Here is a 14,072-nt window from a genome sequence, read left to right on the forward strand (position 1 = left end):
CGGTACAGGTTGGTGAACACGCTGTCCATGTCGGAGTTGCTGACCGTCTTCAGGAACAGGAAGTAGAGGATCAGCCCGACGAAGGAGATGGAGGAGACCACCCACAGGGCCTGCCGCGGGTCCTCGCCCGGCGCGCGTTCCTCCTTCACGATCGCGATGTCCATGTCGATGAGGAAGTTCATGAAGGTGTCCACCTCCGTCCACGGACTGCTCGCGTTGACGCCGCGCTGCTCGGCCATCTGGCTGGGCGCTGCAAGGGCAGGAGAGGCACACCCTTAACATATATGCACACACACACACACACACACACACACACACACACACACACACAGACACACACACACACACACACACACACACACACACACACACACACACACACACACACACACACACACACAGACACACACACACATATATATGTATATATATATATATATATATATATATATATATATATATATATATATACATATATATAAACACACACATATACATGCAATTCCCAAGCCGAGAGTCCGCGTTCCCGGGCTGGTTGGCTGCTCGTGAAACCCTACGCAAAGGAATCATGAAACATTTTCCTCTTCCATCCCATGAACATTGTTGTCATCCAGAAAGTTAAGGATACGCCGTCTCTGCTTATTAGCAAATGAACTTGACGACAATAAAGGTTTAGCTCAGTGCAGTGCAAGACGAGAAAAAAGCTTGGTAAGAGCATTATTTAGGAGCGTCGTAGAAGGCAAACCAAGATCCTGTACAAGTGGAGTATGATTTAGCCATTACACATGTTAGTTCTTGTACGCAAGTTGGTGTAAGAGACACCAGCTGATTGTGTTCTCATGAGCAGGGAAGCTTCACACAGCGTCAGGCAGAGTTTCGAGGCGTCTTGCTTTCCGTCAAGCATGAAGGCGAATTACTGCTCATTACTTGCAGCTCTACACGAGCTACAAGTAAAAGCAGTGACGATGACTGATTGTGATGACGGACGGCAGTGAGGGAAGGATGGGGCGCTTGAGGTGCAGTACTGAAATGAAAGTCTTTTGGTTGAAGTGAGCAGATTTCATTATTCACATTATTATTAACAATAAATTATCATTGATATTAGCATCGTTATCATTATCATTGTTATTATTATCATAATTATTATCATTATCATTATTATTATCATCATTATTCTCATCACCAACAATATCATTACCATTATTATAATTATTATCATTATCATTACTATCAACATTATTACCATCGTTATCATCATCATTACCATTATCATCATTATCATTATTATCACTACTATTGTTATTATTACTATCATCATTATTAATGTTGTTATTACAACTACTACTATCATTATCATTATCGTTATAACTACTATTATTAGCATCATTGCTATCATTAGTATCATCATCATTTCCTTAGGCTTCAAAGAGCGCTTGCCACTTCTAAAGTATACCACAAGGAGAATGCGAACGACATCGGGCGTTGCGGTGAAAGCGCTTGATTAAGATTGTCATGAAAGAAATTTGCTTTTCTTTGCAAAGTTTCCTTCGGGCTTGGAAATTAAGTTGGTAGCAGGCGAAGTTTCCATGTTTCGTTTTGATTTATTTTTTAATATATATGCACACCTGCACAGATTCAGAAAACACAATTTGTAAAATAAATGCAATACTGATCTGACTATGAAACTCGAAATTACTTAATGACAAAAGAGTCTAACTTTATTTACGAAACTTGAAGACGATAACTTAATTTTCACTGATAACGATAACTTATCAGCAGTGATTGGAGATAATTAACTTCCTTTGATAACAATAATTCATCAGTAATGTGTTTGGAGGAAATACCTTACACTAACAGCGAGAACTCAGCGATGTTTGTGCGGAGCGTCAAGGCAGCCAGGCTGTGCGGGAGACACGCTCGGAATGACGCGCGAGGAGGCGGCGCCGATGCCCGGGCTGCGCCTGCGGGCCCTGAGGGAGAGAGGATCGGGAACGCAGATTCAGCGTCTGTCTGTGTGTCTGATTGTCACCTAACGAAATGTCAACGGCTTGGCAGGACTTTTGCCTTGTCACTGGGACTTCAACAAGAGACTTAGACTAGTTGTTGTGTACGTCATCATCGACGGTTTGATTGTGGCAATTCAGAGCCACAACGAGCTATGCTCATACCGCATGACAAATATACCAGAAGACCACGAAGGGACGCCATCATAGCTAAAACAAAACAAAAAAACATCAGGGTGATTCACTCCCTGGTCCACTCGACCTGCAATTATTAATGATACAAAACCTATTAACTTTACGACAGAATACGTCTAAAACAAACAAACAAACAAAAAAAAAAACAATGCATCTAAAACGTCAGTTTACATCTGAGACACATTCAGGTCGAAAGATAAAATACATTATAGATACTATACAAGTATCTTGATATTGATAATACAAACCAATTGCTATCAGCATTGTGAAGCTCTTTATTGATCTAGAAAGTCTTATTTCCTAAACTACTCTCAGTTTTCACTGAGTGCCCACGGGGAGTGTGTGTAAAACCTCGCTATCATTACTCATGTATGAGTAGATAGGTAATGTTTATGGAGCTAGTTAGATCCTAGTTGCACGGTCCTTTTAGTGGGTCGCGTGGCATGGTTGCTTTAGTACTGGCCCTCCGGTCTCATACCCGAGTGACCTAGGTTCGAGGCCAGGTCAGGGAGGATTGTTATATATCTATATCAATGTGGTATTGCATTATTCCAACTTTCATATATACACCTCAGTATATCTGACTTTGGTTTTGAATTTCTAAATCTATTTCCAACGAGTGCCCACGGGGAGTGTGTGTAAAACCTCGCTATCATTACTCATGTATGAGTAGATAGGTAATGTCTATGGAGCTAGTTAGGTCCTAGTTGCACACACCTTTTAGTGGGTCGTGTGGTATGGTTGATTTAGTACTGGCCCTCCGGTCTCATACCCGGAGTGACCTAGGTTCGAGGCCAGGTCAGGGAGGATTGTTATATATATATATATATATATATATATATATATATATATATATATATATATATATATATGCACACACACACACACACACACACACACATATATATAGAGAGAGAGTTAGAGCAAGAGTGAGTGCGTAAAGGCTATAAAGACGCCTTAAACATGTGGTTTAGCAGGAGTAGTAAAAGGGGACGGTTGGCTTAGCCTCTTTTATTAAGAAGAGTAAGCAACACAGATATAGATCACACGATACAAGTCTTGGTAAGGCTGGGTCGCAGGTAGTGCTTGGCGCGCGGTCAGCCCAGGGGGGGCAGACGGCTGGCTAGGCGGCCGGCCTTGACCGGACCAACGCGGGGCAGGGACTTTCTCTGACCTGGGTCATCCTTGGCCTTTTATACTGGTGGGTGACGTGGGCACGCCACGACCGCCGGTTGACTTGGCTTAGCGCGGGCACACCACGTGGCAGCCAGCCACGTGGGAGCCAGAGCGTATACTTTCTTATGTACGCAGTATAGAGTGAGCGAGTGAGTAAATAAGTGAGTGAGAGAGAGAGAGAGAGAGAGAGTGAGAGTGAGAATGAGAGTGAGAGTGAGAAAGAGAGTGAGAGTGAGAGTGAGAGTGAGAGTAAGAGTAAGAGTAAGAGTAAGAGTAAGAGTAAGAGTAAGAGTGAGAGAGAGAGAGAAAGAGAGAGATAGATAGATAGATAGATAGATAGATAGATAGATAGAGAGAGAGAGAGAGAGTGAGAGAGAGAGAGAGATAGAGTGAGAGAGTGGGAGAGAAAGAAAGAGAGAGAGAGAGAGAGAGTGAGAGAGAGAGCGAGAGCGAGAGAGAGAGATAGAGAGAGAGAGAGAGAGGAGAGAGAGAGAGAGTGAGAGAGAGAGAGAGAGAGGAGAGGAGAGGAGATGAGAGGAGAGAGAGAGGAGAGAGAGAGAGAAGAGAGAGAGAGAGAGGAGGGTGAGGAGAGAGAGGGAGGAGAGGGTGAGAGAGGAAGTGGAGGGAGAGAGAGAGGGAGAGGGAGAGAAGAGAGTGGGGAGGAGAGGAGGAGAGAGAGGAGTGAGGAGAGGAGAGAGAGGAGAGAGAGGAGAGGGGGAGGGAGAGGAGGGGAGAGAGAGAGAGGGAGGAGAGAGAGAGAGAGAGAGAGAGAGAGGAGAGGAGAGTGAAGGAGAGTAGAAGAGAGGAGAGGAGAGAGAGAAGGGGAGAGAGAGAGAGAGAGAGGGAAGAGGGAGGGAGAGAGAGTGAGAGAGAGAGAGAGGAGAGAGGGAGAGAGAGAGATGAGGAGAGAGAGAGAGAGGAGATAGAGAGAGAGAGAGAGAGGGAGAGAGAGGAGGAGGAGAGAGGGAGGAGAGAGAGTGAGGGAGGAGAGGAGAGAGAGGAAGAGAGAGAGAGGAGAAGAGAGGAGAGAAGAGAGAGAGAGAGAGAGGAGAGTGGGAGAGAGAGAGAGAGGAGAGAGAGAGAGAGAGAGGAGAGAGAGGAGAGAGAGGAGAGGAGAGAGAGAGAGAGTGGAGGGAGAGAGAGGGGGAGGGAGAGGAGATGAGAGAGAGAGGAGTGGAGAGGAGATGAGAGAGGAGAGGAGAGAGAGGAGAGGAGAGAGAGGGGAAGAGAGAGAGAGAGAGAGAGAGGAGGGGATGAGAGGAGGAGGAGGGAGAGAGAGTGAGGGAGAGAGAGGAGAGTGAAGGGGAGAGAGAGAGAGAGAGTGAGAGGGGAGGAGGAGGGAGGGGGAGAGGGAAGGAGAGAGAGAGAGGTGAGGAGGATGGAGGGAGGAGGAGAGGAGAGAGAGGAGAGAGGAGAGAGAGAGGAGAGAGAGAGAGAGGAGGGGAGGAAGGAGAGAGGAGAGGAGGAAGAGAGGAGGGGAGAGAGAGGGAGAGAGAGGAGAGAGGAGAGGAGAGGAGAGAGAGAGAGAGGAGAAGAGAGGAGGGAGGAGATGAGAGAGGGAGAGGGGAGAGAGGAGGAGAGAGTAGGAGAGGAGAGGAGGGATGAGGGAAGAGAGAGAGAGAGAGAGAGGAGAGAGGAGAGGAGAGGAGGGAGAGAGGAGGAGAGGAGGAGAGAGAGAGGAGAGAGGAAGAGAGGGGAGGAGGAGAGGAGAGAGGAGAGGTGAGAGAGAGGAGAGAGTGAGAAGAGGAGAGAGAGAGGAGAGGAGGGATGAGGAGAGGGAGGGAGAGGGAGAGGAGAGGAGAGAGAGAGAGGAGGGGGGGAGAGGAAGAGGAAGGAGGAGAGAGGGAGAGAGAGAGGAGAGGAGGGGAAGAGGGGGAGAGAGAGAGGAGAGGAGGAGTGGAGTGAGAGGAGGAAGGAGAGGAGAGAGAGAGAGAGAGATGAGGGGAGAGGAGAGAGAGGAGAGGATGAGAGAGAGAGAGAGAGATGAGGAGAGGAGGAGAGAGGAGAGAGAGGAGGAAGAGAAGAGAGAGGGAGAGAGATAGAGAGAGAGAGAGAGAGGTGAGAGAGAGAGAGAGAGAGGAGAGAGTGAGAGAGAGGAGAGATGGGAGAGAGAGGAGGAGAGAGAGAGAGAGGAGGAGAGAGAGGAGGTAGGGAGGAGAGAAGAGAGAGGAGGAGAGGAGAGAAGGAGGAGGAGAGAGGAGAGAGGAGAGAGAGAGGAGTGAGAGGGAGAGAGAGAGAGAGGTGAGAGAGAGAGGAGGAGAGAGAGAGAGATGAGGAGAGAGAGCGGTGAGAGGAGAGGAGAGAGAGAGAGGAGGAGAGGAGAGAGGAGAGAGTGAGATGGAGGAGGAGAGAGAGGATGAGAGTGAGGGAGAGAGGATGAGAGGAGGAGAGGAGAGAGAGGATGGAGAGAGAGAGCGAGAGGAGAGAGGAGGAGAGGAGGAGAGGAGAGAGGAGAGAGAGGGAGATGACGAGAGAGAGAGGAGAGAAGAGAAGAGAGAGAGAGAGGAGAGAGGAGAGAGAGGGGAGGAGGAGAGAGAGAGAGAGAGAGAGAGAGAGGAGAGAGAGAGAGAGAGAGGAGAGAGGTGAGAGGAGAGAGGGAGAGAGAGAGAGAGAGAGAGGAGAGGAGAGGAGGAGGAGGAGAGGAGAGAGAGGGAGAGGAGGAGAGAGAGAGAGGAGAGAGAGGAGGAGAGAGAGGAGGAGAGAGAGGAGAGAGAGGATGGAGAGAGAGGAGGGAGAGAGAGAGAGAGGGAGATGAGAGTGAGAGAGAGGAGAGAGGAGGAGAGGGAGGAGAGATGAGAGATGGAGAGAGAGAGAGAGGAGAGAGGAGGAGATGAGGAGGTGAGAGAGAGGAGAGAGATGAGGAGAGAGATGAGGAGAGAGGGAGAGAGAGAGAGAGGAGGAGAGGAGAGAGAGAAGAGGAGTGAGAGAGAGAGGAGAGATGGGTGAGAAGGAGTGAGAGGAGAGATGGAGATGAGAGAGATGTGAGAGAGTAAGTAGAGAGGAGGAGAGAGAGAGAGAGGAGAGGAGAAGAGGAGACGGGAGAGAGAGGGGATAGAGGAGAAGAGGGAGAGAGGGAGGAGGAGAGATGGAGAGGAGGAGAGGAGAGAGAGAGATGAGAGAAGGAGAGGAGGAGAGTGAGAGAGAGGGGAGAGAGAGAGGGGGGGGAGAGTGAGAGAGGGAGAGAGAGAGAGGAGAGGAGAGAGGGGAGAGGAGAGTGAGAGAGAGAGGTAGAGGGAGAGAGGGAGAGAGGAGAGAGAGAGGGAGAGATGTGAGGAGAGAGAGGAGAGAGAGGGGAGGAGAGGAGGAGAGAGAGGAGAGAGAGGTGAGGGAGAGAGGAGGAGGAGGAGAGGAGAGAGAGAGAGGGGAGAGGAGGAGATGGAGAGAGGAGACGAGAGAGAGCGGAGAGAGGAGAGGGAGAGGAGAGAGAGAGGGAGTGAGAGAGAGAGAGAGAGAGGAGGGAGAGAGCAGAGAGAGGGGGAAAGATGAGAGAAGGGAGAGGAGGAGGAGAGGAGAAGAGGGGAGAGAGTGAGAGGTGAGGAAGAGGAGGAGGAGAGATGAGAGGAGAGAGGAGGGAGATTGAGGAGAGAGGAGAGGGGAGAGAGGAAGAGGGAGAGGTGGAAGGAGGTGAGGGAGAGAGAGAGAAGGAGTAGAAGAGGGAGACGAGAGGAGGAGAGTGAGAGAGAGAGGAGAGGAGAGTGGAGTGAGGAGAGGAGAGAGAGAGGAGAGAGGAGAGGAAGAGAGGAGAGAGGAGAGAGAGAGAGGAGAGGGAGGGAGAGAGAGGAGAGAGGGAGAGGGAGGAGAGAGATGAGGAGTGGAGAGTGAGAGATGAGAGGAGAGAGGAGAAGAGGAGAGGAGAGAGGAGAGAGAGAGGGAGAGAGGAGGAGAGAGAGAGGAGAGTAGAGGAGAGAGAGAGAGAGTGGAAGAGATGGAGAGGAGAGAGAGGGAGAGTGAGAGGAGAGAGAGATGAGAGTGAGAGAGGAGGAGAGGAGAGGATGAGGAGAGGAGAGGGGAGAGGGAGAGAGAGAGGAGAGAGAGAGGAGGTGAGAGAGGAGAGAGAGGGAGAGAGGAGGAGATGGGAGAGAGAGAGAGAGGAGGGGAGAGGAGAGAGAGGTGAGGAGAGGAGAGAAGAGAGGGTGAGAGAGAGAGTGAGAGGGGGAGAGTGGAGAGGAGGGGGAGAGGAGGACGAGGAGGTGTGGAGTGGAGGAGGAGAGTGAGGAGGTGAGGAGAAGAGAGAGAGTGAGAGAGAGGGGGAGAGGAGAGAGAGAGAGAGAGAGAGAGGAGAGAGTGAGAAGAGAGGAGGAGGAGAGAGAGGAGGAGGAGGGGAGAGTGAGAGAGAGAGGTGAGGAGAGGAGAGGAGGAGGAGAGGGAGTGAGAGGAGAGAGGACGAGAGGGAGGAGAGAGGAGGGGAGAGAGAGAAGAGAGAGGGAAGGAGAGAGGAGAGAGGAGAGAGGAGAGGAGAGAGAGAGAGAGAGAGGAGTGAGAGAGGAGAGGAGAGAGAGAGATGATGAGAGGAGAGAGGAGAAGAGGGAGAGGAGGGAGGAGAGAGGGAGAGAGGAGAGAGAGGAGAGAGAGAGGGAGGAGGGAGATGAGGAGGAGGAGAGAGAGAGAGAGAGAGGAAGAGAGAGGAAGGAGGAGAGAGGAGAGAGAGGGAGAGGAGAGGGAGAAGGGAAATGGAGGAGAGGAGAGGAGAGGAGGAGAGAGGTGAGGAGAGAGAGAGGAGAGAGAGAGAGGAGGAGAGGATGAGGAGAGAGAGTGAGAGAGAGAGAGAGAGAGGAGAGAGAGAGATGGAGAGGGAGAGAGGAGGAGTGAGATGAGGAGGATGAAGAGAGAGAGAGGAGAGAGGAGAGAGAGAGAGAGAGGGAGATGAGAGGAGAGGAGAGGAGAGAGAGAGAGGAGAGGAGGAGAGGTAGAGGGAGGAGTGAGAGAGAGGGGGAGGAGAGTAGAAGAGGAGAGAGGGGAGAGGAGGAGTGAGGGAGAGAGAGGAGGAGAGGGAGAGAGAGAGAGAGGGGGAGAGGAGAGAGATGAGAGAGAGGATGGAGGAGGAGAGTGAGAGAGAGATGTGAGGAAGAGAGAGGAGGGAGAGGATGAGAGGAGAAGGATGAGAGAGGGAGTGAGAGAGGGAGTGAGAGGATGAGAGAGAGAGAGGAGAGAGGAGAGAGAGGAGATGAGAGATGGAGTGAGAGTGAGAGAGAGGAGGAGAGGGAGGAGAGAGAGAGAGGAGAGTAGGTAGAGAGAGGAGAGAGAGAGGAGATGGAGAGAGGAGGAGAGAGGAGGAGAGAGAAGAGAGTGAGAGAGAGAGAGAGAAGGGAGAGATGAGAGAGAGAGGAGAGAGAGGGAGAGAGGAGAGAGAGAGAGGAGTAGAGGAGAGAGGAGAGAAGAGAGGAGAGAGGAGAGGGGAGAGAGTGATGGAGAGAGAGGAGGAGGAAGAGAGAGAGTGGAGAGGAGAGAGAGAGAGGAGGGAGGGAGAGACGGAGGAGAGTGAGGAGGAGGAGAGGAGAGAGGAGAGATGGATCGAGGGGGAGGGGGAGGATGGAGAGGAGAGGAGAGGAGAGAGTGGGAGAGTGAGGGAGAGAGAGGAGGGAGAGATGAGTGAGAGAGAGAGAGAGAAGAGAGAGAGAGAGAGAGGAGGGGAGAGAGTGAGAGATGAGAGAGGAGAGATGAGAGACGAGATGAGGAGAGAGAGAGATGAGAGATGAGAGAGAGGAGAGATGAGAGAGAGGAGAGGGAGAGAGGGAGAGAGAGAGAGAGAGAGAGAGGAGATGGGATGAGGAGAGGAGAGAAGAGAGAGAGAGAGTGGAGGAGAGAGGAGAGAGAGAGAGAGAGTGAGAGTGAAGAAGAGAGGGAAGAGGGAGAGGGTGAGGGAGTGAGAGAGGAGAGAAGAGAGAGATGAGAAGAGAGGTGAGAGTGGGGAGAGTAGAGAGAGAGAGAGAGAAGTGAGAGTGAGAGAGAGAGAGAGAGAGAGTGTGGATGAGTGAGAGATAAGAGAGAGATAGGAGAGAGAGAGAGAGAGATTGATGGAGACAGAGAGAGAGAGAGATGAGAGAGGAGAGAGTGTGAGAGGAGGAAGGAGTGTAGAGAGAGGAGAGAGAGGAGAGGGTGGTGTGTGTGGTGGTGTGTTTATTCAAGTGAGGGGGAGAGAGTGTGTGAGTGTGAGAGAAGATGGAGAGAAGAGAGAGAGAAGAGAGAGGAAGTGGAGAGTGTGAGAGTGAGAGAGTGAGAGAGAGAGAGTGAGGAGTGGACAGAGGAGTGAGCGAGTGAGAGAAGATATGTGAGAGAGAGTGATGGTAGAGAGAAGAGAGAGAGTGAGAGAGAGAGTGTGAGAGAGATTTGGTGAGAGAGAGGAGAGAGTGGGTGAGTGATCGAGTGTGGATGGAGTGTGAGTGTGTTGATGAGTGAGGGAGAGAGAGAGAGGGTGTGAGGAGAGCAGAGGGATGAGAGAGTGTGTGGTTGAGAGTAGAGAGATGAGAGAGAGAGAGAGAGAGAGAGAAGAGAGAGAGATTAGAGAGAAGAGGAGAGAGAGGGAGAGATGATAGGGAGAGAGGGAGAGAGAGACAGATGAGAGGTGAGGAGAGAGAGAGAGAGAGAGGAGAGAGCGAGGAGGTGAGAGAGAGAAGGAGAGTGTGAGAGAGAGAGGTGGGAGAGAGGGGAGATTGAGGAGGGGTGTGAGTGGGTGTGGTGGTGAGAGAGACGAGTGGACGAGAGAGAGAGAGAGATGGGGAGAGAGTGTAGAGAGAGTGAGAGAGAGGTGAGAGGAGATAGGGAGAGGAGAGAGGGAGAGAAGTGAGAGTGAGGGGAGAGGAGAGAGATAAAGGAGAGAGAGAGAAGGGGAGGGGGGGAGAGAGAGAGTTTGGAGGGGGAGATGGAGGATTGAGAGGTGAGAGAGAGAGAGAGAGAGGAGAGGAGAGAGAGATGAGTAAGATATGTGAGAGAGAGACGATGAGGGGAGAGAGAGAGACGAGTGTAGAGTGATTGAAGAGAGTAGAGATGAATGAGAGAGAGTGAGAGACGAGATGCGAGTGTGTAGTGAGGGTGGTGGAGATGTGAGGAGTGATGAGAGAGAGAGAGAGTGAGATGAGTGATGTGAGCGTGAGTAGGAGAGAGGGAGAGAGAGTGAGTGAGAGAGAAGATGAGAGGAGGAGATGTGAGAGAGAGAGAGAAGAGAGAGGTGAAGATGAGAGGAGAGAGAGAGTGGAAGAGCGAAGTGATGAGAGAGGTGAGATAGAGGCGAGAGAGAGAGAGTGTGTATGTTTGTGTGTGTGTGAGTGTGATGAGGAGAGAGAGTTGAGAGAAGAGAGTGAGAGAGAGGAGAGTGAGAGAGAGGGAGATTAGGAGAGAGGAGAGGGAGTAGAGAGTGAGGAGAGAGAAGGAGAGATGAGAGGAGAGATAGAGAGAGAGAGAGGAGAGCGGAGAGAAGTTGAGTGATGAGGAGAAAGTTGAGGAGTGTGGGAAAGAGAGAGAGTGGTGTGGGGAGGAGAGAGAGTGAGAGAGAGGTTGGTGCGTAGTTTTTGTGTGTGGAGCGGAGAGAAAGGAGGAGAGAGAGAGAGAGCGAGAGAGGTAAGAGTAAGAGTAAGAGTAAAAGTAAGAAAGATGAGAGAGAGAGGAGTGAGAGAGAAGAGAAGATAGATAGATAGAAGAAGGGGATGAGAGGAGAGTGAAGAAAAGAGGGGGGAAGATTGAGAGAGGAGTGGGAGGAGAAAAGAAAGAGAGAGGAGAGAGAGAGTGGAGGGAGAAAGAAGAGGTGTGAGAGAGAGAGGAGAGATGAGTGAGAGAGAGGAGAGAGGGAGAGGAAAGAGAGAGGAGAGGTGAGAGAGGTGGGTGAAGAGAGAGAGGGGAGAGAGAGAGAGAGAGTGTGGAGGGTGAGGACGAGAGAGAGAGAGAGAGAAGGAGGGGGAGGGGAGAGGGGAGTGAGTATGAGAGGGAGGAGAGTGGGAGAGAGAAGAGAGGTGAGAGTGGAAGAGAGAGAGTGAGAAGAGGAGAAGAGAGAGGACAGGGAGGAGAGAGAGAGAGAGAGAGAGAGGAGAGGGAGGGGATGAGAGGGGGAGGTGTCTAGAGAGAGAGGAAGTGTGTGTGAGGTGTGTGTGTGAGAGAGGAGGGAGAGAGAGATGGAGAAGGAAGAGAGAAGAGAGAGAGAGATGGAGAGAGAGAGAGGAGAGGAGAGAGAGAGAGAGAGGGAGAGAGATGAGAGGAGGGAGAGGAGGAAGAAGAGGATGAGGAGGGAGATGAGAAGGAGAGAGGAGAGAGAGAGAGAGAAGGAGAGAGAGAGAGAGAAGAGAGAGAGAGAGAGGGGGAGAGAAGAGAGGGAGAGAGAGAGGAAGAGAGGAGAGGAGAGATGGAAGAGAGAAGAGAGTGAGAGAGAGAGGATGAGAGAGATGAGAGAGAGGAGAGATGGAGAGGAGGAGGAGAGAGAGAGAGAGTGCGAGAGAGCGAGAGAGGAGAGTGAGAGGGGAGGAGAAATGAGGGGAGAGAGAATGAGAGAGAGGAGGAGGAGAGAGGAAGAGATGGAGAGGAGAGGAGAGGGAGAAAGAGAGGAGAAGAGAGGAGAGAAGAGAGAAGAGGAGAGATGAGAGAGACAGAGAGTGGAGAGAGTGAGGAGAGAGAGAGAGCGTGGGAGGAGGAGAATGAGAGGAGAGATGAGAAGAGGAGCGAGAGAGGAGAGAGAGAGAGAGAGGAGAGAGAGAGAGAGAGAGAGACGTGAGAGTGAGAGAGAGATGAGAGAGAAGGGAGTAGCAGAGCGAGAGAGATAGGGAGAGAGAGGAGAGAGAGAGGAGATGGAGAGTTTGAGAGGTAAGAGGAGGAGAGAGAGAGGAGTGGAGAGAGAGAGAGAGGAGGGGAGTAGTGAGAGATGAGTGAGAGAGGAGAAGAGAGAGGGAGAGAGAGAGGTGTGAAGAGTTGAGAGGAGAGGAGGAGAGAGAGAGAGAAGAGGGATGAGGAGAGAGAGGAGAGAGGAGATGAGAGATGAGTGAGGGAGAGAGAGTGAGAGAGAGAGAGAGAAGAGAGAGAGTGAGAGGAGACGAGAAGGAGAGAGAGAGGAGAGAGAGAAAATGAGGAGAGAGAGGAGAGGCTAGAGAGAGAGAGGGAGATGGAGAGGGGAAGAGGAGAGAGGAGAGAGAGAGGAGGGAGAAGAGGAGGAAGAGTGAGAGAGAGAGAGGAGAGAGAGAGAGAGGGAGAGAGAGAGGTGAGGAGAGAAGAGAGATGAGAGATCGAGAAGAGAGAGAGAGAGAGGAGAAGAGAGAGAAGATGAGAGCAAGAAGGAGAGAAGAGATAGAGAGGATTACGATGGAGGAAGGGAAGAGAGGAGTGAGGGAGAAAGAAAGACGAGAGAGTGAGAGAGCAAGAGGAAAAGAAGATGAGGATGAGAGAGAGAGAGTGAGGCGTGAGAGAGTGGACCAGATGAAGAGAAGAGAGTTGAGAGAGAGCAAAGAGATGAGAGGATGAGAGAATTGAGGTAGATGAGGCGAGAGTCGAGAGAGAGAGAGAGGAAGAGGGAGTGAGAGAGAGAGTGAGAGAGAGAGAGAGAGGTAGAGAGTGAGAGAGTGAGAGACAGAGAGGTGAGTGAGAGATGGAGAGAGAGAGAGAGGGAGAGAGAGAGAGCCAAAAAGAGAGAGGAGAGAGAGAGAGAGAGAGAGAGATTGAAATGGATTCTGAGGGTTTTGAAGAGATGATGACGAGAGAGTTGAGAGGAGGAGGAGGAGAGAAGAGAGAGAGAGAGAGCTGAGGGAGAGAGGAGAGAGAGGAGAGAGAGAGAGGAGATGGGGGAGAGAGAGAGAGAGACGAGGACAGGACGATGAGTGAGAGAATGCGAGAGAGACGAGGGACGATGTGGGAGAGAGAGAGAAGAGGAGAGAGAGAGGAGAGAGAAGAAGAGGTGAGGATGAGAGACGATAGAGAAAAAGAGATGATGAGAGAGGGAGGGAACGAGGAGGAGAGAGAGAGAGAGAGAGATGAGAATGAGATTGAGGGAGAGGAGAGAGAGAGGAGAGAGAGAGGAGATGAGAGGATAGAGAGAGAGCGAGATGAGAGAGAGGAGAGAGAGAGAGAGATGTGAGCGAGAGAGAGAGAGGTGAGGAGAGAGAGGGAGAGAGAGGAGAGAGTTAGAGAGCTCGCAGAGAGAGAGGAGAGAGAGAGAGAGATGAGATGAAGAGAGCAAGAGGAGAGAGAGAGAGAGAGAGAGAGATGGAGAGGAGAGAGAGAGAGAGAGAGTGAGATAGGAGAGAGAGAGAGATGAAGAGAGCAAGAGAGAGTGAGAGAGGATGAGGAGAGAGAGAGAGGAGAGAGAGAGAGAGAGAGAGAGGAGAGGAGAGAGGTAATGAGGAGTGAGGAGATGAATGGAATGGGAGAGAGAAAGGCGGAGAGTAGAGAGGAGAGAAGGAGATTGTGTGGAGAGAGATTGGGTGAAGAGGAGATGAGAGGATCTGGAGAATCACGAGGAGTGAGATTAGTAGAGCACACAACACACACACATATTTATATTTATTATATATATCTATATATATATATATATAATATATTATGTATATATATGTTATTTCACATACAGTGATATATATACATATATACATACTTATAGTATTATATATATATATATTTCATATTATTATATATTGTGTGTGTGTGTATTACTGTGGTGTGTGTGTTTGTGTATTATGTTTGTTTTGTGTTGTGTGTGTGCTGTATTAAAAGCGCTTTGTAAGCTTTAGG

The 14,072-nt window shown here is 50.5% G+C and overlaps 1 protein-coding gene across 1 annotated transcript in view; it reads right to left on the reverse strand.

Annotated features, from left to right (window-relative positions):
* LOC125047734 overlaps positions 1-2,038 on the reverse strand; it is a 2,959-nt gene extending 921 nt beyond the window's left edge. The window contains exons 1-2 of the mRNA XM_047646141.1: positions 1,850-2,038; positions 1-250 (exon numbers count right to left, since the gene is read on the reverse strand). The exon at positions 1-250 is cut by the window's left edge and continues 478 nt beyond it. Of these exons, the coding sequence (XP_047502097.1) occupies positions 1-239 (239 nt within the window). The 5' untranslated portion in view covers positions 240-250; positions 1,850-2,038. The remainder of the gene's footprint in view (positions 251-1,849) is intronic.
* Positions 2,039-14,072: the final 12,034 nt, after the last annotated feature.

This window comes from Penaeus chinensis, chromosome 41 (genome assembly GCF_019202785.1).
Source record: "Penaeus chinensis breed Huanghai No. 1 chromosome 41, ASM1920278v2, whole genome shotgun sequence".
In the NCBI taxonomy this organism is placed as follows: domain Eukaryota; kingdom Metazoa; phylum Arthropoda; class Malacostraca; order Decapoda; family Penaeidae; genus Penaeus; species Penaeus chinensis.